At 40.3% G+C, this 27,986-nt stretch overlaps 2 protein-coding genes across 5 annotated transcripts in view; one reads left to right on the forward strand and one right to left on the reverse strand.

Annotated features, from left to right (window-relative positions):
* The window catches only part of LOC127418707 (E3 ubiquitin-protein ligase PDZRN3-B-like), a 47,880-nt gene extending 45,131 nt beyond the window's left edge, over positions 1–2,749 (forward strand). Inside the window, exon 10 of the mRNA XM_051659411.1 lies at positions 10–2,749. Within this exon, the coding sequence (XP_051515371.1) occupies positions 10–1,500 (1,491 nt within the window). The 3' untranslated portion in view covers positions 1,501–2,749. The remainder of the gene's footprint in view (positions 1–9) is intronic.
* LOC127418710 (serine/threonine-protein phosphatase 4 regulatory subunit 2-A-like) lies at positions 2,168–27,986 on the reverse strand. Of its 4 annotated transcripts, none has more exons than XM_051659413.1 (9): positions 27,847–27,986; positions 10,907–10,988; positions 9,533–9,703; positions 8,307–8,400; positions 8,148–8,185; positions 7,941–8,015; positions 7,457–7,594; positions 6,633–6,919; positions 2,168–3,954 (listed from the first exon to the last, which is right to left on the reverse strand). In XM_051659413.1, exons 1-9 carry the CDS (start codon positions 27,878–27,880, stop codon positions 3,611–3,613), a joined length of 1,263 nt encoding a protein of 420 aa, XP_051515373.1. In that variant the 5' UTR covers positions 27,881–27,986; the 3' UTR covers positions 2,168–3,610. The 4 variants fall into 4 exon arrangements, with proteins under 4 accessions (XP_051515373.1, XP_051515374.1, XP_051515377.1 ...); XM_051659414.1 differs by lacking the exon at positions 27,847–27,986 and adding an exon at positions 26,558–27,223 and having other exon boundaries at positions 2,173–3,954; XM_051659417.1 differs by lacking the exon at positions 10,907–10,988 and having other exon boundaries at positions 2,173–3,954; positions 27,847–27,952.

Here is a 27,986-nt window from a genome sequence, read left to right on the forward strand (position 1 = left end):
TTTGAATAGAACAGACATGAAGACGACGGAGGCACCACTGATACAGCAACCATACTGTCCAATCATCATGAGAAAGACAGCGGTGTGGGCCGTACAGATGAAAGCACTCGTAATGACGAAAGCTCTGAGCAGGAGATTTTGGGGGATTACCAGACTTCAGCTTGCGACACACTGACAGGAAACCAAAAGAAGTTCAACTATAGCCAGGACACTGTGGGAAGTGGGGCCATGCACCTAAGCAATGACTCCTTCCTGTCTATTGACAATGGAGACAGTGGAAATCTCCTTGGTATATCTGGCATGGAGTGTGAACACTTCCGGGAACTGCTTGAACTAAAATGCTTGGTGAATGGCAAAAGTCCTTGTGGATTTCTGGAGCACGATACTGGACCATATTCAGACGGAGTTAGTTTGGACTCCAATGAACAGGAGATTCAGATGCTCAATGAGGAATTGCTGAACATTGAGCTGGAATGCCTGAGTAACATACAAGCACACAGGCTTCACACAAAAGTAGAAGGGCAGCAACCAAGCAGTGATTCCAGTTCAATGCACTTCACTAAACTAACAAGTTCAGACAAGATCCATCAAGAACTCATCAATAAGCAAGTGGAAAAGGAAAGCTCTAGCGCTTACAACTCTGGAGAGAGCTGTTGGAGCATACCTCCTGCTCTGGGGCTTTCTCCAGACTCCAAAAGCACAGTTACTGAAGACAGACGTGGAAGCAACCCAATGACAGCATGCTTAAAGCATCCTCTTTCTCCTATTCAGGAGACCAGCCCCGCTAAGAGGCACCCTTCCCCTGGAGATACAGAGGTCACGTATTTGGGAAAAAGAAAGCAAAGTGAGAAAAGGAACCCCAGTAAGAGTCTTTTGACTTCCTCTCATCATTCCCCTTTGAAGCATAACTACATTCCAGCCCATGCGCAACATTACCAAAGCTACATGCAGCTTATCCAGCAGAAGTCAGCTGTGGAATATGGCCACAGTCAGGTCAGCTTAGCCAGCCTGTGCAAGAACCCAGAGACTTGCCCCACTGAATCCAGGCCCAAGACGGAGTGGAAGGTAAAGATCCGTAGTGACGGAACACGGTACATTGCAAAAAGGCCCACTAGGGACAAGCTGCTGAAGGAGCGTGCTTTGCGTATCCGAGAAGAGCGCTCTGGCATAACAACTGATGACGATGCAGTGAGTGTACTGAAAGTGGGTCGATACTGGAGCAAGGAGGAGCGCAAGCAGCATGCAGCGCGAGCCAAAGAACAACGGCAACGGTGGGAACTCATCAAGCAGAGCTGTATGGAGAGCAAGGAGCAAGCAGGAGCTTTGGTTGACAAGAAAGGGCCAGATATTATCCAGCTCAGCCACAAAAAGATGATGAGGAAAAGAAACAAGAGGATTTTTGACAACTGGATGACCATTCAAGAGCTGCTGACACATGGCACGAAATCAACAGATGAGACAAGACTATATAATTCCTTCCTTTCCGTGACTACAGTGTAAGGGATTTATTGGTTTAAGGAACTTATGGTTTACTGTGTAAATTTTTATATAAGTTGGTGTAGGAAATCTTGCCTCATTTAAGGAGGCAGTTCATTTAAGGACGAGGGATGTATGAAAGGTTACAAAGATTTGTGTGACAACACATTTGGAGTACATAGCAGAATTTCCATCTATAGTATACATATACATAAAGCACTTTTCCACCATTGGGCTGAACGGTTCCAGTAGCAATTCTGTCTGAGCATGGTTTGGTACAGTTCGATTACAAACTGTTCCCGGCCCAGAATTCTGAGCATGATTAACTATCAGTATTCTGGGCCAAGAACCATGCTGGTGGCACACCTGTGATGATGCAGCAACTCATGAGTGGTCACTTGCCCAATCAATCCAATCCATTCTAATTTAGATTTTGCAGCACCACAGTGGAAAAATTAACCATAATCGTGCCAACAACCCTGGATCGGTATGATCCGATGGTGGAAATGCAGCTATGCTTGAGGAATTCAAACAAAAACCAAATCTCTTTGTCATCTTTTTTTACTATGTGCTAATTTCATATCTTAATTCTTTTTAGAGAGACTTCACAGAACTTCAGGCTGCACCAAAAAAAGAATCATTTTCTACTGAAATATTTTATTGAAATTGACAGTAGTGTAAGAACTGATGCAGACCTATTATTTTATGTAAAATACTAGCTCTTAATTGTAATAACTGCCTTTTACTTACATATTACCCGTTTATAATACATGGTGGCTATCAGTCTTGGGTCCTGCTGAAAATACCTGAATAGTTGAGAAAAAAAAACATTTGTGCTCTAGATGTACCATTCATTGTGTCTATGACCTGAATTATGCTTCCAAAGTGTTTTATTCAGATGAAAGATTAGAAATTTCTCCAGTTGCCATAGATTGAGCATATCACTGCTTTTAATGTGAACATGTATTGCTCTTCAGGAATACTGCTGAAAGCCCAAGCATTCAGTTCACATGGATATCATACAATTTCAATTTTCACAAAAGCAGTGAACACTTATTACAATCTACAAAATCTACTTTAATTTAAAAATTCTAAATATCAAAAAGGAGCTGTGGAAATAGGGATGGGTTGAACAGCCTGAATACATGTAGGAAGCATGAAAAGTACAGTTTTAAGATATATTTTTGTTGACAAAGTGTTACTCATTTAAACCTTTATACAACTGTTTGCTATTTCTTGGTGAAAAATAAAATTAAAAGCATATAACAAATAAGGATGGCTCAATAGTGGTTAAGCACATGATGTCTTGTTTGAAAAGACAGGCTCACTATATTAAATTACCATTATATCACAACCAACAGCACTCAAGTATCTAATGCATGGAAAATTACATGAGTCAATTTTAGAATCTATTTAACAGCATCAGTGGATTAAATCATTTTCAGTGAAACGCTGGGAAGGCAGTTAAAATCAAAGGTTCTAAAAATAAATGTTAGAACAAAATTTGCAAAGAGAAAAGAAATAAAAGGAAATCTGTCTAATGCTGCTATAGAGCACTTTGTGCCACAAGTGAGCAGATGAATACAGCAGGCAGTATGAGAAAAAGAGTGTTCTCCTGGAATGTTTGGACTCTGGTTTTCCAGTCAAAGGGAATCTTGGGACCTGGGATATTATTGACAGGACCCTGGATCAACTAAAAGGACACACATACAATAACACAAACGCACTCAAACCAAAGATTTGTCACATTTTCACGCTTAGAGTAGCGGGAAAGACATTGATGGTGAAGTGAAAGGTATTTTCCAATACTAATTTAGAAGGTATTGATGTGGAATTGATGAATGCCCATGATTAGAACAGGATTACAGAAAACCACCATGGCCAGATGGCTTTCGTGTCATTCAATGACAAATGCACTAAACCACAGAAAAGGTGAGCTTCCAGTTTTTGGAGGTGTTCTTCAGAGCAGAACCTATATAAAGAAGGGTCATAAGAAGGAGATCTGTAACAAGAGGTCTTAAGGGATGCCACTAGAATGCCCTCCTCTCCTGTTCTGGACCTGCTTATGTTGCAGGATCAGTGATTTGGGGATTTGTACAGTACAGTGTAAAAATCAAGGACCTGAGGCTGCACTTCAGTCTTGCTCCATGGTGTCCTCCGCAGTCTCTGAGGTGTCTGAACTGATGTCTGCAGAGCTACTGCCCTCTGCTGGCAGCTCTGTGGAACTGCTGGGGCTTGCAGATGGTGTGTCCGCACTAGACACTCCCTCGTCACTGCTATTATTGCTGCTACTGCTCACTGGGTCATTTCTCTCCTCAATTTCCTGAGCTTCGGTGCTCTCTTCCCTCTCTGGCAGCTGCTCCTCTGGTAGGTCCAATTCGCTGCCAGTCTCCTGATTGTGGGAAGTGCTGGGTGAATCTTCACAAGCAGATTTGTCATCCCCATTTTCTAGGGACTCCGATTGTGTGCTAGAGGGTTCTGTGGAGACAGGAGAAGAAATTTAATATTTTCAAACAGATCCTCAACAGTTGCTGATTTACAAATCTAAAAAACAAGATATAAACATATTAGCACAACAGTTATTCACATGACCAAGCTGGTAAATGAGAACAGTTAACGTTGGTAATTTTGTTATGACGCTTGAACCCAAATAGTATTGAACCCAAAGTAACCCGAGCTTAAAGTAACCCTTTCAAGTGATTTCAATAAGTAAAATGCTGAAAATTTTACCAAACAATTTGGGCAAATTAGCTTCAGTAAAAGTGACTTTAGCTGAAAGGTTGAGTAGTGTGCATCCCTGATCATTGCACAGAGGATATTTTCACACTATTGTTTGTCGATCTGACATCAGAGTTTGTTTCATTTGGTTGGTGTGAGACCTGTTTTCCTAACATATGTGCAAAAAACCTTATTCCAAGTCCGCTTGAGGATGAGATTCTATGTTGAGGAAGTGAACCACTACTGATGATGTATAATTGACCTATTATCATCGAATGTCTTGCTCGTTGCTGTACGTTACTACAGAAATTGCCTCTGGGACAAAAACATGAGTAAAAGTAATACAAACAGCACTTTTCATTTTTGGCACCTTGTACCACCAAGTCATTACCTATCAAAAGTGGTAAAACAGTTGCCGCTAGTGCTCACAGATGTATTCACACTAATGACCCAATCTGTTGTTAGGAGTCAAATAATACAAAGTGAAAAGAAAACTGATCTGCATTCTCGAGTTCGGCCAAAGCAATCGAACCAAGTGCGAAAACAGATTTGTAAACTCGAATTATCCAAATAATCTCTGATAGTAACACCAAAACACGAAGTATTGGCTGAAAATTGTTTCACTGTAACATCTTCACCCCAGCAGTTTCATCCCAATCAGTGTACTGCAGTGTAAAGTATTTTAAATGCTTTACAGGCTTGTCACCATTAGAAAACTGATAAAGCCATGATGATTGGCAAAAAACCTTCAACAAATGGAAAAGGTCCAAATGCTCTTGAATTAACATAACATTTACAATGACTGACAAGTAACGTTTTATTTCAGTGTAGATGTCAACTTGCTTTTAAAGGGTTAGTTCACCCAAAAATGAAAATTCTGTAATCATTTACTCACCCTCATGTTGTTTTGACCCTGTATGACTTGCTTGAGATGTTAGACGGAATGACAGCCTCAGTCACCATTTATTTTCCATACAGTGAAAGTGAATGGTGACTGAAGAAGCAGCCGAACTTTCTTCTCCTGGACGAACTAAAGCCCCCTAGGAGAATGAAGTCGGCGTTTATAGTACACGCAACATTCTTTTAAAATTAGTTTGTTTAGGGTGATGTCACGGTCTATAACGTACTCTTCCAGCCATGGAAGTAATGCCAGTAATGCATCTCTGCGTGTAGCGCCACTTTTAGCGCTGAATCGCTTCTTTGCTTTATTAAACTTGTCATGGAGCCCTTTCCACTTTTGGCAACATATTATTTGATCGGAGTTCATAAAAACTTAATGAAGCCTGTTTGCCCAATAAGAATAAATTAGCCTTGAGACTGTCATTATGCCTAACCACTGTTCCCTCTAAGCTGTGTGCACTTCTGATGTTGCTTCCACGCAGAAGCAAAAAACACCCGCGTAGATGGTCAATAGTGTGTGAGAAAACCTAGAGATTTACTGATATGAATATAACTTTTTTACAGTATGGAGCTGAAGTGTTGAGTGAAATCTTGTGTGTAAACAAGATGGAAATACACACAGAGTCATGAAACAATACAAACACATATCACCATTTACCGTGAGGCGTAAGCACTATTGGCGAATGTGGAAAAGCAGCTGCGCGCCCGAACGGTTAAATGTGCTTTATGGTCAATGCCTGTCCTGCGAGTGATTAACATTAACAGTCACTTTTGTCTTATGTGAATGCAAAAAGGTACAACACATCAGGTATGTCAAATATCAGATCTGTGCATAAGACTTTGCAGTGTAAATGGACTATTGCAGCGAAAATAGATCTGCTGTTGTCTTTACTATATTTTTAATATTAATCAATCAAACATATTGACAAGAAAGCCACTGACTGTTCTTTATTTATTTGTTTCTTATTAGCCTACAATGTTCTTAGTTTACTTAATACTTAGGCTTCTTTATTATGATTATTTACCTGAATAATAAAAAAAAATAAAAAAACATGAAGCAGCGTTTACTTAATTGAGAAACACTAAGGCACTACGTTTTATATAATGTTAATATTAACAATTATACTTAACTTTTAAATAAAAGGAATGCGTTCAATAGCATATTATACATTTTTTGTGGTATTTTATTCCACATACCAAGAATTGTGAAACTTCACTGATACTGGTACCAACTAAGATTTTGGTAATTTAATATATATTCTGCTCAGGTGGCCGAAGGTTCAGCCCAATAGAAATAGGATTTGCTCATCAAGAACAAAAGTTATAGGGAACATTGTGCCTAATATTTCCCTTTCCTGTGATCCACAGAAGAAACAATGTCACGTGGGTTTAAAACAAAATGAGGTTGAGCAAAAGATTGAAATTTCAATTTTGGGTGAACTATCCCTTTAAACCCATTCACACTAGTTCTCCCAGTGTCCCTTTATAGAACAGCCAACAAAGAAAGGTTAAGTAATAAAACTATCAAAATGACGTACCTTGGTCTTCAGTGCTGAATTCATCAGGTTTATTATCCTTCACTTCTGCACTGACATCCGACGTGGACTCCGGCACATCCGATGAGCTCTCTGCGACTGCCGTGCAAGGCGAATCCTTACCATCCTGCTCTTTCTCCATTTCATCTTCATCATCATCCTCTTCCTCTTTGTCAAACTTGAGCCTCTTTGCTTCGTGCGTCTCAGCGTTTGTGGCATCCTCATCTTCACAATGTTTACTCTTCACCGGACCACTGTGAGAGCCTTTGGCTTCTGATTCTGAAGTCTCACTGGAAAAAGATGATTCAGTCCAAATACAGACTTGAACACTCAGAATGTTTACATGCACTTTGAAATTTGATTTCAGTCAGACTAAAACAATATATCTATATTTTTAAATGTAATGTAAAAGCATCAGTCTGAATGAAATCCATTTGGAGTCAGACTAACAGACCTAGATAACGCGATTGTAGCTCGGCTTCGTCCAGCATGTACACACATTACTCATAGACCACAACTGGCCTCTGAATGGTGTGTATGCTCTAAAAGATAGAGGTGACGCACCACATGTTTTCAACAGGGAAGTCGAATGCAACACAAGAGTGTGGTATCATGGCGAATGCTATGAACATAAATTTTTGGATGGATGAAGAGACGGCAATCATGTTGTTTCAGCTGAATGAGCTGAACACTTAAATACATGGACGGACAAAAAACTTGGTGTAAAAACTGTAGCTTGATTTTACATACAGTGCATTTAAACGTACTGAGTGTGGCTACGCATAGTGTGAATGCATTACACATGTACACAGGCCTTTCGGACATACTTGACTGTTCTCTCTGATGACTCGGAGGCTTGTTCTTTGCTTTCTGTGCTGTCAGGAAGGCCGTTGGTAGCTGCACTGCTGGACAGGGAGAGTTTTGTTCTGTTCAGTGGCCTGGGTGTTCCTGGACCATTCACATTTCTTTCACAAATAATCAGAAAGCAGACATTTAAATTAAGTCCATTAACTGAGAAAGGGACACCCGACAAGGTGATGAAGATACAGTGCAATAATGACCAGCTGACTGTACATTATACCACTTATTACAAGGCAAGTTGTCAAATACATACACAAACACAAAATATTGATTTGGGTTGAAATTAGTTTATTAGGGCATAGACTGCAGAGCGATACGAGGGACATGAAACTAGCACAGCTACATAGAAAACAATATGCACTAAATCAACATTAAGCAACCCTAAAGTGCTAGTGACCCATGAAGCCATTTTCAAAGTCAACATAAGTGTGGGTAAAGTGATAAACTCACCTATCAGGAAAAGCTGAAGTGTTGCCAGGGAACATGACCCCATTCATTCGGTTCACACAACCGGACCCTTTTTTCCTTCAAAACCAAAAGATGCATTACAGTCATCGACTGTGGAATAGTCACATCTAATATTCATGTTTGCATGGACAGGCAACTGTCTGCTGACAACACAGACTAAAACACAGTAGAAAGACAATTCTGACTCACTCTGAGGTAGGATACACACAACTGACCACCATCACATTCTGAAAAAGAAAAGTACATTTAATTCAAAGGGATGAGGAAAGGGAATGATGAAGTTAATTTGCCTTTCAGAACACACAGAAAACATTGCAAAAATGTAAGCATTTAAAGAACACAGAATACCTTCTCCATGCCTCTGAGGAACTTGTCTGTTCCTGTATAGTTTCTTTTTGGCTCAGTAAGAAGCTCACAAAGACGCTGAATAGTGAAAGGAATCCTGGAGGGAAAAAAAGAAAAATGCACCATACAGACAATACACTTGACGTTGACGTCAACCAATTGTGGATTTTGCCAATATTGATAACTAAGGTGTTGGAAAATGCCGATAACCGATTTATCAGCTGATAGTTTTTAAAAACTAAATATAGAATGTTAAAACATTTTCTTAGTCTTTCCTTACTTTGATGGGCACAGACATAAGAGGCTACAAGAGTCCAAAATGATTAAAATCCCAGATGTTGTTTATTGAGCAACTAAAATCCCAATAATATTCAGAAAACAATAATGAATATTTGGTGCATAACACAGGACTTTTAACTATAAACAAGCCCAAAATACACTTATTTTAGGACTGTTATTTTAAAATGGAGCTCTTTACAATTCTCTATATTAAGTTTTTACCAAATTAAGCTTTTTTGCCCAAACACATTGGCCAGATTAAAGATTTTGTGTATATAATATTATACACACACATATTACAAGCATACATATATACTGTATATACATTTTACCAGATGATGTTTGGAGTTGGAGACACTATGTATGTGTTGACAGTGTAGGCTTTCATATGGTCGCTTTTTTCATCAAAATGACAAAATATGCATTGAAGTGAGGATAAATATATGGATGAATATTGTGAATGATGAAAGATTTAAATACAGTCAGCAAATCCCCACAAGGTGTCAGTTATTATATTTATTTCACCTCTAGAGGTTGTTGTTATACTGTAGAACCAAGCCATTTTAACTGTAGAATCCTCTGGAGGAGGAACATTAAGGAATAAAAATAAATTAAATTAAATAAAAAAATCAGTAGACATTTCTGACAAAACCAATAGTTCCACAAAGCAACAATCTGCACAGATTAATCTGTCAAACCGATATATCGGTCTACCTCTGATAAAAACCACTGAGGTACTACAGTCAATTTCCCTTATAATGCAGCAATTTCTAATTCTTGGAAATATTTCCACAAGGGTACACAACCACTTATAGGTAGGTGCACAAGGAATCAGCAGTTTTTTATTTTTTCAAACTGGGGGATGATGCACAGATGAACTGGTGGAATTCTGCATCGGCAAATTCTGTGCAGGCCCACTTTTGGGCAAAATGTTCAATGATGTCACTTACCCACTGTATCCATTGACAATTTTGAGAATCCTCTGCTTCATCTCTTCAAAGGGAATGTACTCAACGTTTGGATTGGCAGGTCCCCGTTGCTCTGGACACGAAGCTTTAAAATCATCCATCACTTTCTCCAGTTTGAAGAGGAAGTAGCTTTTAAACTGAGACCACTGAATCCTGTAGATGAACAATAGCATGATGTAAATCATATGTTAAATATATTTAGATTGAGTCATTACATACTGAAATCAATGCGTTACCATCATGTTGAAATTACTGTCATTGACCCTTCGCCCCTCTTGGTTAGCGTCACTCGCTCTGTCAAGCTTTGCAGAACTCCCCATAGGAATGAATGGGAGATTGCCGTGAACGGCGCAGTTTTTGGAAAAAAGGTTCTCATAAAGGGAATAGATAACATACTTACGTGAGCTGGAATGAAGAGTGACATTTTAAAGCATATTTATCGGACGTTTTTTGTACAAGAAATTGATTAATTATACAGTAATTTAATAAAACTGTGGAGATTGTGAATCAGAATTGAGGTAAACTATCATCAGTCACATAAAAAGAGAAAAGTGTCATTTGATGCCGATTACACACCTGATAACATTCGTGTAAGTGAACAGAACTGTTCATAACACACTCACTTTGATGCTGTGAACCTTTTATTTACTATCACCTTTACTTAGACCTGAATCAATATGTAAATTAATTCATGTTAAATTATTAGCTTTAATTTACCTTGGAGCAAATGTAGGTGTCCTCGCTGATGTGATTCATGTTCATTTGGGATTGAGGGCTGACACTGTTTAATCCATAGCATGCTCTTCTCGAGATTTATTTAAAGATTTAAAAAAAGAAAAAAAAACACTGTGTATCCTCTCTGGGTACCTCGTGTTTCTATTACAAGTGACCCAGCAACAATGTTTTTTTATTTTTATTTTTTGATCATTTCTATAAAATTCAGCTTAAAACTACCCAAACACACATTACTCCTGTAGACTCTTGTTGGAAAAAAAAAAAGCAAATGCTTGTCAGAAAAATGGCAGACGACAACAGTTGCCAAGACAGGATTGGCCAGAAACGCTTTTAAGGCGGGGCTTAGCGAAGGGTCATTTACGAGTTTCCGACCTGTAAAAAAAAATTCCAGGTTTTCCAAATCGATGGAATTGATTCAAAGAGTCAATTGCAGACTAATTTGAAATGTGACAAAAGAAAAATGTGAAGCAAACTGAAATATTACAAATAAAGTGCAATATTAAGCATACTTATGATCGATTACCCTAATCACCTTGGAGTCTTTTTTTTTTTTTTTTTCCTCAGGAATCAACTCCCAGAGCTAACTGACACTGAATCTGTGTGTTAGAGTAGTGAACTTACAGGGTCTCTCCTGTTTTTGCAACATGTGACAAAAACTGATCCAAGATCGGGCACGTTTCCTTTTCTCCTTTCTTCTCAAAATCTACAGTGAAAAGAAAAGCAAACAATGATGCTGCAGAAAAAATGATGCTTTTGACATCACAAACACAAAGTGATTCTATTGTTATTTAAAAACAAAGTGCATTAATTTTTACCCTTCATCATGCACAATATCAACATGAGTTTCAAGGCGTCACTCAGTCAGTAATTTTGCTTCCTCTATAATACACCCACTTTCATTTGTTTGGCTGAACCCTTCTGTGAGCACTCAAAACACTTGGCTTGACAAAGTCACTTGGCAGTAAATAAGTTTTTATATCAAAGTAATCTATGCTCACAAACACACATGCACAAACAGAGAGACCATTGGCAACTACCAGCAAGAGAGATGAGCTCCTGATATAACCGTTTTTTTTTTTTGCCACAGATTATATGTTTTTATGACTCAAACATTGTTTAAATAACTGGATACTACATTAAAGAACACTAGAGGCATAAGATTATTAAGGAAGACCTCTAAAACATCCAAGACCATCCTAAAAATATCAAATATAATCAACACATCAAGCTAACTGCTCGCCAGGCTAAGATTCCATGGCAGTTAAAACTGTTGTTGACAACAGCCTAAGGCTGAGGCATTTTTCAAAAATGAAGAGGACCTGGAGATAATTTATCCAGCAGAAGATAAATCTAGTAAAGAAAAGAAGATAAGAGATGGTCTTAAGAGAGAACCCAGAGGTGCTTCTCTCTGACTACAGTGGAGCAGAAGACAATAGAGTCCGCTGTAACCTGCTCTTCTTCACTGAAAACCCATCAGCCTGGCACACCCTCTGCTCTGCCATGACCTGTAGCAGAAAAGGGGGCATCAGCAAAAGGCAGACAACTCAATCTGGAAGGTGAAGAAGAGATAAAGCTGACTATGAACCTTTATCACAATGGTACAGTCATCCAGGGGCCAGAGTCCAGCCTTAATGAATTTCAGACACTTTAAGATCGTGGTTCAGAAGCTAAAGTCAGATCCTCAGGTGAAGAGTAGTGCTACATCGTCCACCAGCACCGGCCCCTGCTCGATGACACACTGACACTCCTGTCTCTTCCAAGATTAAGGCCCTGAGAGACAGCATCGCTAAGCTGGAGCAGGATTACTTCCCGTTTAAAAGAGGGAACTACCAGCAGCCTCTGCCAGCTCCAAAGCCAGGCCAGCCACCCCAGTATGCAACTACTTCAGCAGCTCTGCTCTGCTGTCAGACAGTTGGAGGAGACCAACCAAGAACTGCGTCAGGAGTTGAGGAGTGTGAATGAGGTGTTGTTGAGAAGAGAACAGCACAGCCAGGAGCTAGACAGACAGCTGGAGGAGATGAGAAACCAGCTACACAAAACACTGCAAATTTCACAAACACAGCACAACATCAGCACTGTGTCAGCACACAACTCACAGCACCTCCACCCATACAACCCCTCAGGCTTCACTGAACCCCAAGAGGAAAGACAGCAGCAGCAGGCAGAGCCATCCACCTACCACAACACCACTCAACAGTGAACTGAGGAGAAAGGACAATATTGTCATCCTCTGTGACTGCAATGGCAACCACCTCGACCAGAGACAGCTGTTCCCAGAGAGGACTGCGAGGAAATTCTGGTGTTCCACCACAAGCTCCACTCTGAAGCTGCTGAGAGAGGGTGTATTGGGCACGTCCTGTCACATCATACTGCACACTGGGACAAATGACCTCAGTACCAGAAGGGTTGATGTCGCTAAAGCTCTGTCCGACTTAGTGAAAACAGGTTCCAGGATCTACCCTAATGCTTAGGTCATCAATATACATCAGTACACATATACTGCAAAATCAACTCTTTACTAAAGCATGTCAGAGCTATGACAACACGATAAACAGACATGGGAAACACGTCCTGCAGCTCTGCAAAAGCCTGGGTTTATATATAGTTAATGGCAGGACAAGGGGAGACTCTCTGGGTCGATTTACTTACTGCTCACCTCGAGGCAGCAGCACAGTGGACTACGCTATAACATATATAGACCAACTATTTCATGGTGAGGTCACAGCTTCCTTTCTCAGATCACAGTCACATAGTCTAAACAAGTCAGCAAATCTGCCATCTTCTGATCACAAAATTAAATTGTACCCACCAAATTAATATGGAAAAATGACAGTCCCGCATGGTATGAAGCTTAGCTCCACAGCATTCATGTTCAGAAAATGATACACATTTATCTACACCAAATTTGGACTAGACAAGAAAAGTATCAATTTGGCAACAGAACAGTTAACTAAAATATGTTATACAGTGGCCAGCAAAGCCCTGAGAAAAAGAAAAATGTACAGAAGCAAAAAAGAAATTGTTCAAGCCGATTGCCTCCACACATGCTATGTCTCTGTGGCTCAACAAGCCACGTGATAAGATGCACGGATTGATGGTCTCAGACGCGGAGGCAACTGTGATTCGTCCTCCACCACCCGGACTGAGGCGAATCACTACACGAGGACTTAAACAGCACATTGGGAATTGGGCATTCCAAATTGGGAGAAAAAAAATAAAATAAAAATAAAAAATAATAATAATAATAATAATACAAGTCATACTAAGGAGGAAGAGAGCCGAACATATGACAGCAAAACTCAACAAGATTGAGGAGGCTGTCAACAAAAATTCCTTTTGGGATTTATGGAACAATTTAGATAAATCAAAAAAAGTCATAATTTCCCATTTGTAACCCAAAACTCTGGACAGAACATTTCAGAAACCTCTATTCACAAAATGAACCAAACCTCAGCCAAAAACATTTGACCTCCCAACTAAATAATCTGGAACACATAATAAGAGATCAATTAAACCATGTGGACACCCCCATATCATTAAATGAACTAACTGAAAATATTAAATCCCTCAAAAATAAAAAATCTTGTGGCTTGGATGGAATATATAATGAGATGCTGAAACATAGCAGCCCCAAACTGAAAGATGCTATTCTTAAATTAGTTAATCTCTTATTAAAATCAGGACAGTTTCCTAAGAATTGGAAGGAAAATCATGTCACACCAATTTTCAAAGAGGACAAGTACAACCCAGATAATTACAGGGGCATTACAGTAAGCAGCAACCTCATGAAACTATTCTGTTGCATTATAAATAACAGATTAGTGAACTTCATTCAAGAACACAAGACACTAAATAAATGTCAATTTGGATTCATGCCTAAACAGCGAGCAACTAATCATATCTACACACTCCACTCACTTAAACAGAAATATGTTCAGCAAACAAAACAATGTGAAATATTTGGCTTCTTCATTGACTTTAAAAAGGCCTTCGATTCTGTTTGGCATAACAGACTCTTCCTTAAACTCATCCAGAGTGGAAGAGGAAGAAAGACATATGATGTCATAAAAGACATGTACAAAGACAATAAATGCTGTGTTAAGATTCATGACAAAAGAACCAATTATTTCAATCAGACCAAGGGAGTTCGTCAAGGCTGCAGCCTCAGCCCAACTCTATTTAATATTTAGATAAATGAATTCAAAAGTCACCTTGCCCTGGACTGATCTTAGATGGCAGAGAAATCAAATGCCTCCTTTACGCTGATGATCTCCTGTTGCTGTCACCTAATGAAGAGGGACTACATGAAAGCCTCTCCATTTTAGAAAAATATAGCAGTGATTGGGCTTTACCAAATCAAATCACATTTATTGTCACACAGCCATATACACAAGTGCAATGGTGTGTGAAATTCTTGGGTGCAGTTCCGATCAACATAGCAGTCGTGACAGTGATGAGACAGTACCAATTTACAATAACAAATTAACACAACACAAAGTCTAATATACACATATTTACACACAACACAATATACAAATAAGAACATACAATGTACAGTATACAATACGCACAATATAGATACACATTATACAATAACAATAAAAAAGTATATATAGAATGTACAGTAGGTTGTATTGTACTGTATTGACGTTCAGGCTGTCGGTTGATAACAAGTTGTTAAAGAGAATATAATAATAATATAATTTATGACAGTCCGGTGTGAGATATAAGAGTAATAAAGTGCAGTGCTGATGTATTTTGATCGTGAGAGATCAAGAGTTCAAAAGTCTGATTGCTTGGGGGAAGAAGCCATCATGGAGTCGGCTGGTGCGTGTCCTGATGCTGCGATACCACCTGCCTGATGGTAACAGTGAGAGCAGCCCATGGCTCGGGTGGCTGGAGTCTCTGATGATCCTCCGAGCTTTTTTCACACACCGCCTTGTATATATTTCCTGGAGGGAGGGAAGCTCACCTCCGATGATGTGTCTGGCAGTTCGCACCACCCTTTGCAGTGATTTGCGGTTGTGGGCTGTGCTATTGCCGTACCAGGCGGAGATGCAGCCAGTCAGGATGCTCTCTACAGTGCAGGTATAGAACCGTGTGAGGATGTGGCGGTTCATTCCAAACTTCCTCAGCAGTCTCAGGAAGAAGAGGCGCTGATGAGCCTTCTTCACAACGACTTCAGTGTGGATGGACCATGTGAGTTCCTCAGTGATGTGGACACCCAGGAACTTGAAGCTGCTTTGACTCTCTCCACTGGTGCTCCATTGATGGTGATGGGACTGTGTTCTCTGTCTTTTCTTCTGAAGTCCATCACAAGCTCCTTTGTCTTACTGACGTTGAGGGAGAGGTTGTGCTCCTGACACCAGCGTGTCAGAGTGTGCACCTCCTCTCTGTAGGCTGTTTCATCACTGTCAGTGATCAGACTTACCACCGTCGTGTCATCAGCAAACTTAATGATGACATTGGAGCTGTGTGTTGCCACACAGTCATGTGTGTACAGGGAATACAGGAGTGGGCTAAGAACACCGTCCTGTGGGGCTCCAGTGTTGTGGGGATGTTGCTGCCTATTCTAACCACCTGGCGTCTGCTTGACAGGAAGTCCAGGATCCAGCTGCACAGAGAGCTGTTTAAGCCCAGAGCCCGGAATTTCTCATCTAGCTTGGAGGGCACTATGGTGTTGAATGCTGAGCTGTAGTCTACAAACAGCACTCGCATAAGTGTTCTTTTTTCCAGGTGGGAGAGGGCAGTGTGTATTGTAGATGCAATGGCATCATCAGTGGAGTGGTTGTTGCGGTAAGCAAACTGCAACGGGTCAAGAGAGAGATGCAGCACAGAGCAGAGGTAATCTCTGATTAGTCTCTCAAAGCATTTGCTGATGATGGGGGTCAGAGCAACAGGACACCAGTCATTTAAGCAAGTTATTTTTGATTGCTTTGGAACATGCACAATGGTGGATGTTTTAAAGCATGTGGGGACTACAGACAAAGAGAGGGAAAGGTTGAAAATGTCTGTAAAAATACCAGCCAGCTGGTTCGTGCACGCTCTGATGATGTGGCCCGGAATGCCATCTGGGCCCGCAGCTTTGCGGATATTCACCCGTCGGAAGGATCGGGTTACATCCGCTACAGAGACGGAGAGTGAACTAACCTCTGTAGCTTCGGCCGCGAGAGCTCTCTCCGCGAGGGCGGTGTTATTTCCCTCAAAACGAGCATTAAAAAGTATTTAGCTCATCCAGGAGAGAGGCAGTGGTGTTCATGGTGGAGTTTTTATTCCCTTTAAAGTCCGTGATGATGTTAATTCCCTGCCACATGCTTCTAGAGTTGGTGGTGTTAAACTGTCCTTCAATCTTGTTCCTGTACTGGCGTTTTGCTGTTCTGTTTTTCGGAGGGCATAACTGGCTTGTTTATGCTCCTCCGCTTCCGGAATTGAAAGCGGAGGTCCGCACATTAAGTGCCACACGAACATCGCTATTTATCCATGGCTTCTGGTTCGGGTAGATCCATATTGTTCTGGTCGGAACTACATCCTCCACGCACTTTTTGATGAAACACATTACGCTATCGGCGTAAAGCTCGATGTCGTCAGAGGCAGACCGGAACATCTCCCAGTCCGTGTGATCAAAACAGTCCTGTAGCGTAGAGTCTGATTGGTCCGACCAGCACTGGATCGTTCTGAGAGTGGGTGCTTCCTGTTTCAGTTTCTGCCTGTAAGAGGGCAGAAGCAGAATGGAAGAGTGGTCCGATTTGCCAAATGGTGGGCAGGGGAGGGATTTGTAGCCATCCCGGAAGGTCCAAAACCCGGTCCCCTCATGTGTTGAAACTAATGTGCTGGTAGTATTTTGGTGCGACTGATTTGAAACTGGCTTTATTAAAGTCCCCGGTCACAATGAATGCGGCCTCAGGGTGCGCGATTTCCTGCTCACTTATACTCCCATACAGTTCCTTGATTGTCCGGTCTGTGTCGGCTTGTGGGGGAATGTACACCGCTGTGAATTCCCTCGGTAGCCAGAATGGTCGACACAGAAGCATGAGAAATTCCAGATCAGGAGAGCAGAAAGACTTGATAGAATGTATGTTCCTCTGATCACACCAGGATTTGTTGATCATAAAACATACACCAACACCTCTGCTTTTGCCTGAGAGGTCTTTTGCTCTGTCCAAGGAGAACCCCGTGGGTTCAATGGCTGAGTCTGGAATCTCCGCAGACATCCAAGTTTCCCTAAGGCAGATAATGCAGCAGTCCCTCGTCTCTCGTTGGAAAGAGATCCACGCTTTCAGCTCGCAGAGCTTGTTATCCAGAGACTGAAAATTTGCCAGTAGAATACTGGGTAGCGGGGGTCGATTTGCATGGCGTCTTACTCTGATGAGAACACCGGCTCCGTTTCCCCTTTTCCTCCTGCGTTTCCGCGTCCGGACTGCCCAGACAAAGGGCTCCGCTTGCGTGTTTGTAAACAGCGGGTCGGCATTGAGGAATTTGAAGTCCGGTTTACGGTGTGAAATTGCTGAACCAATGTCCAAAAGTGTTTGTCTGTCGTAGACAATAAGGCAGACAACATCCAAGACAAAAAAACATAAGAATTGTGAACAAAACACTACCATGTTGTATCGGAGTTCTCAACGCAGCAGCCATACTCGGCGCCATCTTGAGTCCAATAACCATGGAGAAGTCCAAAGTCATGATTTTTCAGGAAAAAAATCAAAAAATAAAATTCGCATTATGAGAAATACATATATTTTTACAATCGGGGGAACAATCCATCATGCCAACTGCTATACTTATTTGGGTCTTCAGGACTCTTTGATTTGGCAATAAAAGATCTGACTGACAAAGCCTGTAGGACTTATTATAGTATAAGAAAATCATTATTTAAATTCAACCCCCCCCATTAAACTGTGGCTGAAAGTCTTGGACAGAATAATCAAACCTATACTTCTATATGGCTGTGAAATCTGGGGCACCAAATATAAATTAAATTATGAATCCTGGGATAAAAGCCCTGTTGAAATTTTACACTTAGAATTCTGCAAAAACATCCTGGGAATTCACAGAAATGCTCCGAACTGGGCCGGTTCCCTCTCCTCACTGAAATCCAGAAGAGAGCAGCTAAGCTCTGGTTCCATTTGTCAGACACACCTCCAGATAACTACCATCACTGTGCCTTTACACACAGGGCTGGACACCCAGAGAGTGACCCTATGCACTATTTAGTAGAAAAATATCAACTAAATTCATCCATCCAGTTGAGACTGTCAAAACTGAAACAGACAGAAATAACAACCCAGGAAGAATATATTCATGATTGGCAGCACAAAGTCACACAAGTACATAAATTAAGCTACTTCCACAAAATCAAGACGGATTATAAACTGGCACCATATTTGATCAATATTAAAGACTATCGACAAAGAAAGCTACTGTCAAAGTATCGTCTGAGTGAGCACAGTCTGTGTTCAGCTCCTTTCTCATTGCTCTCTGTATTTTACTTTGTCATTTGTGTGTATTTTATTATCATTATTATTTATTTATTGTATATACATTTTATGTTTGTAATATGTTTATTACTCAATGCTTTGGCAACATTGTATACGGTCATGCCAATAAAGCTCATTTGAATTGAATTGAGAGAGAGAGAGAGAGAGAGAGAGAGAGAGAAACAGACACATACACAGAGAGAGAGAGAGAGACTTTTGACTTTTAGGTCTTCTTTAATAATTCAATAAAAACGTAAAATACCTAATATATATAAGAAATTATAATAACAATTCAAACTTGCATATATTTACATTTTTCACATACATATATACATAGAGGGAGAGATTGACCAGTTTGTAATACGTAAACTCAATTTTAATATGAGATTTTAATAACCCTTTTAAAATAGACACAACATCAGTTGACCCAGCATCATTCAAAAAATGTTTTCTTGATAGCCATATAGCCAATTTTGCCTGACCAAAAAGAAAGTTAATCAGAACATGTACTTCCCTCCTCCTTCTACTATACTTTGGTCCATAGATGAAAAGTGCTGGAGTAAAAACTTCCCCTAAAGTATGAACTCACTCTTCTAAGATACAAAACAAAGGTTGAAGCCTTTCACACTTTAAAAACAAATGAAAAACAGTTTCCTGCTCTCTACAAAAAGGACAACCTACCCCTACCTCTGGATCAAGGTGTGCTCTGTGTCTGTTTGTAGCTATAATCCCATGTACTATTCTCCACTGAAGGTCTCCAGACCTTTTCTCAATGGGTGGTTTGTACAGGGACCTCCAGCAGCCTTTAGGGGAGGCACCTGGCCCCAGAACCTCCAACCATTTTGACTCACTGACACTCTTCAGTGTGTTAAGATGCCACACTTTCACACACATAATGTAGATGGCTTTCTTATCAGCATCACCAAAGGCAGCCAGTTTAGGTGTCTTAAATGACATTAAGCAGCCCTCTTTTTCTTGCCATGTGCCAGTCAGTGTTGAGAAAAACAACTCTGGAAAATCACAATTGTCTGCCTCTTCATCAAAAGTTTCCATTGCCTGTCTATAGTCCTGAGGCAGAGACTCTAGAATCCGAGTCAACATGCTTTGTGCCAGCCTGACTGATTTTATTCCCAGTTTTGAAGCAAGATTTTCAGGGCTAATCCAACTTTTTTTCATCTTTTAATTGTCCAATCTTTGTCATATTTGCAGCCCACATGGCTTTTCTGAAAGTGTCTGATTTAAAAACATCCGAATCCAATGCCGAATTGAAAAACAGTGGTTCCTCCTTCAGCCATAATTTCTGTGTGCTACCTGCACTCTGTGACAAAGTAAAAAGTGACTATGACTTTAAAATTGATCTATAAAAAAGGCTCAAGCCACTTAAATCCAGTCTGTTAATGTCCATCAAGATCCATGTTTCCAGCTCTTCTTAGGAGGGCACAGGCTACTTCAGCCCAGCTCACATCCTCTCTGTAGAGCAGTCTTTGCACCATCTGCATTCTGAATGTCCCGAGTCTCTCTCTGATGTCAATCAATCCCTGGCCTCCTCCTTGTCTAGGTAGATACAGCACCGCAGCCTTCAACCAGTGCTGTCCCGACCAGAAAAAGTCCACTAGTCGTTGTTGTATTCCTCGCACTAAATCCTCAGGAGGCTCAAGTATTGTCATTCTGAGCCAAAGTGAAGAAGCAACCAAGTTGTTACATATCAGAACCCTCCCCCTATAGGACAACTGGGGGAGCAACCAATTCCAGTGAGACAACCTAGCACACACTTTCTCCAAGAGGCCTTCCCAGTTTTTCTTCTTAAACTCTTCTGACCCTAAAAACACTCCTAAATATTTAAAACCTGTTTCCCCACTGCAGCCCACCAGGAAGCATTGGACCTTTAAGAACTCTGCCACACCATAAAGCTTCACTTTTTCCCCAGTTAACTACTGCTGATGAGGCTTTTCCATAAAACTCTAAAGCCTGTTTAAGCACCTGAATGTCACTTTGGTCTCTGATTATAACTGTAATATCATCAGCATAGGCAGAGAGTTTAATAGAACAGTTTATGGTGTTGACCTGTAGGCCCATTAACTCTCTCAGTTTACACAACAAGGGTTCAATTACAGTACTGTACAGTTGACCTGAAAGTGGACAACCTTGTCTGATTCCTCTTTTAACATTAATAGGGATACTTAACCCACCACCCATTTTGATCAATCATGTCGCTTCAGTATATAAAAGTTTAATCCTTGAGATGAATTTTTCCCCAAAAGCAAAAGCATTGAGGGTGTCAAACAGAAAACTATGATCAACTCTGTCAAAAGCCTTTTCCTGATCCAGGGACAACAGGCCCATATTGGCATCTTTACAATAAGCATAATCAAAAACATCCCTGATTAAATGAAGCTTTTCCATGATTGACCTATTTTTAACACAATATGACTGATCTTTGTGTACAATTTCATGCAGCACATTATTTAATCTATTTGCTAGAACCTTGGACAAAATTATATATTCTGTGCACAAGATTGCCACAGGTCTCCAGTTCTTTAAAATAATTAAATCTCCCTATTTTGGGAGCAATGACAAAACAGCACATTGACAGCTAGTTGGAAGAAAACCTTCACTACAGCATTTCTGAAGTACCTTAAAATAGTCCTCTCCTATTATTGTCCAAAAAGATTTGTAAAACTCAGCCGGTAGTCCATCCAAGCCAGGACTCTTGCCTGAAGAGAGACCCTTGACAGCCAGAGAGACTTCCTCAAAAGAGATATCAATCTCTAAAAGCTCTTTATGATCTTCAGATAAAACAGGTAAGTCTTTTAGCAGCTCTCTTCTACAATGTTCAGAGATTTCGGCAGCGTACAAATTAGAATAGAAATCAACAGCAAGCTTTCGCATCTCCTGTGGGTCTGAGGTAACATGTCCATTGTTGTCCTTCAACGAAAGCATAAATTTCTGCTGACCCACTTTACGCTCTAGATTAAAAAAAAAAAAAAAATAGTAGTAGGATCATCCATATCCTTCAGAGTTAAATAATGGCTTCTTATGAGAGCTCCTTTAACCATTTCATTCAGAATTAAACTCAAATGTTTGTTTTTTTTCAGTCCAACGTTCTTTTAAATTAGCAGCATCATTTAAAGTCATATTCATTTCAATATTAACAATCTCTGTTTCCAGCCACTTTAATGTATTTTTTAAATATACAGAGGAATAAGCAGAATATTTCTGAGAGAAATCTCTTGTGCACTTTACCAACTTCCCACCATTGTATAATACTTTCAAAAAGACTCTTTATTTTGCCATGCTTCCCAAAATAACTTAAAAGCTTCACAAAAATCTTTATCTTCTAAATGTTTGGTATTAAAATGCCAGTAGCAGCTCTTATGTGTACTTATAGACAGGGTAAAACCAACCCTAATGAGTTTGTGATCAGAAAGTATACAGGTGCTGGTCATATAATTAGAATATCATCAAAAAGTTGATTTATTTCACTAATTCCATTCAAAAAGTGAAACTTGTATATTATATTCATTCATTACACACAGACTGATATATTTCAAATGTTTATTTCTTTTAATTTTGATGATTATAACTGACAACTAAGGAAAATCCCAAATTCAGTATCTCAGAAAATTAGAATATTATGAAAAGGTTCAATATTGAAGACACCTGGTGCCACACTCTAATCAGCTAATTAACTCAAAACACCTGCAAAGGCCTTTAAATGGTCTCTCAGTCTAGTTCTGTACGCTACACAATCATGGGGAAGACTGCTGACTTGACAGTTGTCCAAAAGACGACCATTGACACGTTGCACAAGGAGGGCAAGACACAAAAGGTCATTGCAAAAGAGTCTGGCTGTTCACAGAGCTCTGTGTCCAAGCACATTAATAGAGAGGCGAAGGGAAGGAAAAGATGTGGTAGAAAAAAGTGTACAAGCAATAGGCATAACCACACCCTGGAGAGGATTGTGAAACAAAACCCATTCAAAAATGTGGGGGAGAACCACTACGCACAGACGTATGCAAGACATGGGTTTCAGCTGTCGCATTCCTTGTGTCAAGCCACTCTTGAATAACAGACAGCGTCTGAAGCGTCTCGCCTGGGCTAAAGACAAAAAGGACTGGACTGCTGCTGAGTGGTCCAAAGTTATGTTCTCTGATGAAAGTAAATTTTGCATTTCCTTTGGAAATCAGGGTCCCAGAGTCTGGAGGAAGAGAGGAGAGGCACACAATCCACGTTGCTTGAGGTCCAGTGTAAAGTTTCCACAGTCAGTGATGGTTTGGGGTGCCATGTCATCTGCTGGTGTTGGTCCACTGTGTTTTCTGAGGTCCAAGGTCAACGCAGCCGTATACCAGGAAGTTTTAGAGCACTTCATGCTTCCTGCTGCTGACCAACTTTATGGAGATGCAGATTTCATTTTCCAACAGGACTTGGCACCTGCACACAGTGCCAAAGCAACCAGTATCTGGTTTAAGGACCATGGTATCCCTGTTCTTAATTGGCCAGCAAACTCGCCTGACCATAACCCCATAGAAAATCTATGGGGTATTGTGAAGAGGAAGATGCGATATGCCAGACCCAACAATGCAGAAGAGCTGAAGGCCACTATCAGAGCAACCTGAGCTCTCATAACACCTGAGCAGTGCCACAGACTGATCGACTCCATGCCACGCCGCATTGCTGCAGTAATTCAGGCAAAAGGAGCCCCAACTAAGTATTGAGTGCTGTACATGCTCATACTTTTCATGTTCATACTTTTCAGTTGGCCAAGATTTCTAAAAATCCTTTCTTTGTATTGGTCTTAAGTAATATTCTAATTTTCTGAGATACTGAATTTGGGATTTTCCTTAGTTGTCAGTTATAATCATCAAAATTAAAAGAAATAAACATTTGAAATATCAGTCTGTGTGTAATGAATGAATATAATATACAAGTTTCACTTTTTGAATGGAATTAGTGAAATAAATCAACTTTTTGATGATATTCTAATTATATGACCAGCACCTGTATTAGGAATAATTTCTGTACTAACTACTCTATTTTTCAGGTTACAAGATATACAGGTGCATCTCAATAAATTAGAATGTCGTGGAAAAGTTCATTTATTTCAGTAATTCAACTCAAATTGTGAAACTCGTGTATTAAATAAATTCAATGCACACAGACTGAAGTAGTTTAAGTCTTTGGTTCTTTTAATTGTGATGATTTTGGCTCACATTTAACAAAAACCCACCAATTCACTATCTCAAAAAATTAGAATATGGTGACATGCCAATCAGCTAATCAACTCAAAACACCTGCAAAGTTTTCCTGAGCCTTCAAAATGGTCTCTCAGTTTGGTTCACTAGGCTACACAATCATGGGGAAGACTGCTGATCTGACAGTTGTCCAGAAGACAATCATTGACACCCTTCACAAGGAGGGTAAGCCACAAACATTCATTGCCAAAGAAGCTGGCTGTTCACAGAGTGCTGTATCCAAGCATGTTAACAGAAAGTTGAGTGGAAGGAAAAAGTGTGGAAGAAAAGATGCACAACCAACCGAGAGAACCGCAGCCTTACGATTGTCAAGCAAAATCGATTCAAGAATTTGGGTGAACTTCACAAGGAATGGACTGAGGCTGGGGTCAAGGCATCAAGAGCCACCACACACAGACGTGTCAAGGAATTTGGCTACAGTTGTCGTATTCCTCTTGTTAAGCCACTCCTGAACCACAGACAACGTCAGAGGCATCTTACCTGGGCTAAGGAGAAGAAGAACTGGACTGTTGCCCAGTGTTCCAAAGTCCTCTTTTCAGATGAGAGCAAGTTTTGTATTTCATTTGGAAACCAAGGTCCTAGAGTCTGGAGGAAGGGTGGAGAAGCTCATAGCACAAGTTGCTTGAAGTCCAGTGCTAAGTTTCCACAGTCTGTGATGATGTGGGGTGCAATGTCATCTGCTGGTGTTGGTCCATTGTGTTTTTTGAAAACCAAAGTCACTGCACCCGTTTACCAAGAAATTTTGGAGCACTTCAGGCTTCCTTCTGCTGACCAGCTTTTTAAAGATGCTGATGTCATTTTCCAGCAGGATTTGGCACCTGCCCACGCTGCCAAAAGCACCAAATGTTGGTTAAATGACCATGGTGTTGGTGTGCTTGACTGGCCAGCAAACTCACCAGACCTGAACCCCATAGAGAATCTATGGGGTATTGTCAAAAGGAAAATGAGAAACAAGAGACCAAAAAATGCAGATGAGCTGAAGGCCACTGTCAAAGAAACCTGGGCTTCCATACCACCTCAGCAGTGCCACAAACTGATCACCTCCATGCCACGCCGAATTGAGGCAGTAATTAAAGCAAAAGGAGCCACTACCAAGTATTGAGTACATATACAGTAAACGAACATACTTTCCAGAAGGCCAACAATTCACTAAAAATGTTTTTTTTATTGGTCTTATGATGTATTCTAATTTTTTGAGATAGTGAATTGGTGGGTTTTTGTTAAATGTGAGCCAAAATCATCACAATTAAAAGAACCAAAGACTTAAACTACTTCAGTCTGTGTGCATTGAATTTATTTAATACACGAGTTTCACAGTTTGAGTTGAATTACTGAAATAAATGAACTTTTCCACGACATTCTAATTTATTGAGATGCACCTGTATATAAAAACGGTCCAAACGAGCAGCATAAATCCTATCATTACAGACCTTCACCCATGTATATTTTTTTTTATAGAAGGGCTGTGTTCTCTCCATACATCTGAGAGATTCAGCTTTTTAATTACACCAGCTAAAGAGGAGGCTGACTGTGCATAAGGTTTTTCCCCATTCCTATCAAGATTAAAATCAAGACTGCAGTTCCAGTCGCCCCCTACTACAATAAACACATCTTCATTTTCTTCTTTAACTATATTTTCAAACTTCTTGAAAAGTAAACTCCTTTCTGCTCCAACATTAGGAGCATAAATATTTACAAACAGGAATTTAAAATTACTAATTTCAGCCTTAACAATTAAAAACCTTCCTGGCTCTACTTCATTTTTTGATAAAACTTTAACATTTACAGTAGGTGAAAAAAGAACAGCCACACCAGCACTTAAATTAGTCCCATGACTGAGAACATACTCTCCTTTCCACCATAAACCCCAGTTAACTTCATTACTACAAGTACTATGAGTTTCTTGCAAAAATGTAACACTCAAATCTTCCAAACCAATGATTTCTGATAAAACCTCATTCTTTCTCCCATCCCTCATCCCATTGATATTAAGAGAACCCACCCTTAAGATCTCCATACAGAAGAGAGAGAAAGAGAGAAAACAGATCAGATGAAAGAGAAATTTTCAGCCATCATTTAGATTTTCCCCTCACTTTTCACATCCTTCTTCCTGATCTAGCAACAGTTAAGTGCTTTTTAAGACGAAATCTTTTCTGTTGTGAAAGCTCATCACAGCTACTTACTTTCCTAAACCACATTACTGAAGCAATAAACTTTTCAACATCAGGGAAGTAATCTCTTATTTCAACACCTGCTTTTCCTTTTGTCTTATCAAGAAAAGAATTGATCTGCTCAAGGGGATATAGATCTTTCACAACCTCCTTAGACACATCAGACCACTGCTCATCATCTCTCATTTTATCATCGGTATACTGTGATAAACTCTCAGTCTCATCAGCCATATTTTCCTCAAAACCAAATTTCTGTACAGTATCATCATCATCATCACTCTGATCATTTTCATCACCAACACTCACAGCTTTATCTGGTAAATGACTACATCCAGATTGCTCCACACAGCCAGCATTAACAATAGAGTTGCTCACCTCCTCTGTAGCTCCTTCATCCTGCTCCTCAGCTCTCTCAGATTCTGTGTTATTTACTTGAGGTTCGACATCGTTTCCATCACCACGAGATGTAGAAGCGCGCTGTTCATCTCTATGCGGACACACGAAGCGCTTATGGTCCAAGTCACCACACTCAAAACATTTCAAACTCTCAGTGCTTGCATACACCATGAAAGAATTCTCTCCGTGAGTAACACGGAAAGAAACTTCCAAGGTCCGCTCCGGCGAGTTAAGAAACATACAGACATGTCGTCTAAAAGAAAGAACGTGTTTTAGTGCGGCGTCTTTACATCCGAGGGGAACTGCTTTTATGGGACTTGCGATCTTACCAAATCTCACTAACTCTTTCACGATAGCTTCATTAGATATGAAAGGGGGAACATTGGAAACGATTACTTTGGTTGCTGGAGCAGATAGTGGGGTTACCGGAACAAAAGTTTCCTTCACCCATATTCCGCTCACAGTCAACTCATTGACGAGTAATTCAGATTTTAAAAACACGACTACTGCTTTGTTCATCCGTGAAGCCGAGACGATGTCAAGAGCAACTCCTCCACTGTCACCCCGGACTCAGGTACACACCTGCAGCCGTTTCGGAGTGACAGGGTTGGCGTTCCTTGCACGTGAGCAGTCGCCATCCCGGCGACTACAAGCCGCGCGCGCGCGCACACACACGCACACACACACACACACAACTTTTCTTCGTACACTTAAAAAGATTTTTAAAAAACAGCGCGGGGAAAAGACGAATAAAAAGAGAGAATATATATATATATATATATATATATATATATATATATATATATATATATATATATATATAAGAAAAGACACTGAAGATTGTTCACAATCACTCTTAGCAACGCTCTCAACACGCGCTCAGCTCCTCCACAATCTCAGAGAGAGAGAGAGACAGACAGACAGACAGAGAGAGAGAGAGAGAGAGAGAGAGAGAGAGAGAGAGAGAGAGAGACTGCTATAATAACAAGTGTAGCTCTGGGCTAACCGGCTTAAATCTGTAACTGGATAAATTGTAATTGTATGCCCTTTCGACATGCTCCATTTGCAAGAGCCACCCATGCACATTTTCTGTGCATTGATAAGAAGCCAATGCATATTAATTATTAGTGAGGTTTGATCTTTTCCATGCTGGACCAGCAGCTAGTGTCGGCTGCTGGTCTGAAGTCCTAGCTTAGCTCAAAGGCTAATGAATCTACCAAGCCTTTTCTGTTATACAGAAGATATATGTCCAATTCTAATTGGGTTACCTCTGAAGGCTCCCAGAAGTGTGTCGATTTCCATGGTGGAGGTATGTTCGCTACACTCGGGTCTCTCTGAGTCCAGCAGGAAACAGAAAGCTGGCAACAGCGACAGGGAGAAAACAGCAGCAAATCTTTAATATGGCGCC

This window comes from Myxocyprinus asiaticus, chromosome 28 (assembly GCF_019703515.2).
Source record: "Myxocyprinus asiaticus isolate MX2 ecotype Aquarium Trade chromosome 28, UBuf_Myxa_2, whole genome shotgun sequence".
NCBI classification, from domain to species: Eukaryota; Metazoa; Chordata; class Actinopteri; order Cypriniformes; family Catostomidae; genus Myxocyprinus; species Myxocyprinus asiaticus.

What these genes read in the sequence shown, in the direction of transcription:
- LOC127418710 (XM_051659413.1), bottom strand. Translation starts at nt 27,880, where the DNA reads ATGGAAATCGACACACTTCTGGGAGCCTTCAGAG. An exon ending in ATTGTCAATGGATACAGTGG is followed by an intron (nt 8,401 to 9,532) that starts GTAAGTGACATC and finishes TTTTCCCTCCAG; the next exon opens with GATTCCTTTCACTATTCAGC. An exon ending in TCATCAGAGAGAACAGTCAA is followed by an intron (nt 6,920 to 7,456) that starts GTATGTCCGAAA and finishes ATCTTTTTCCAG; the next exon opens with TGAGACTTCAGAATCAGAAG.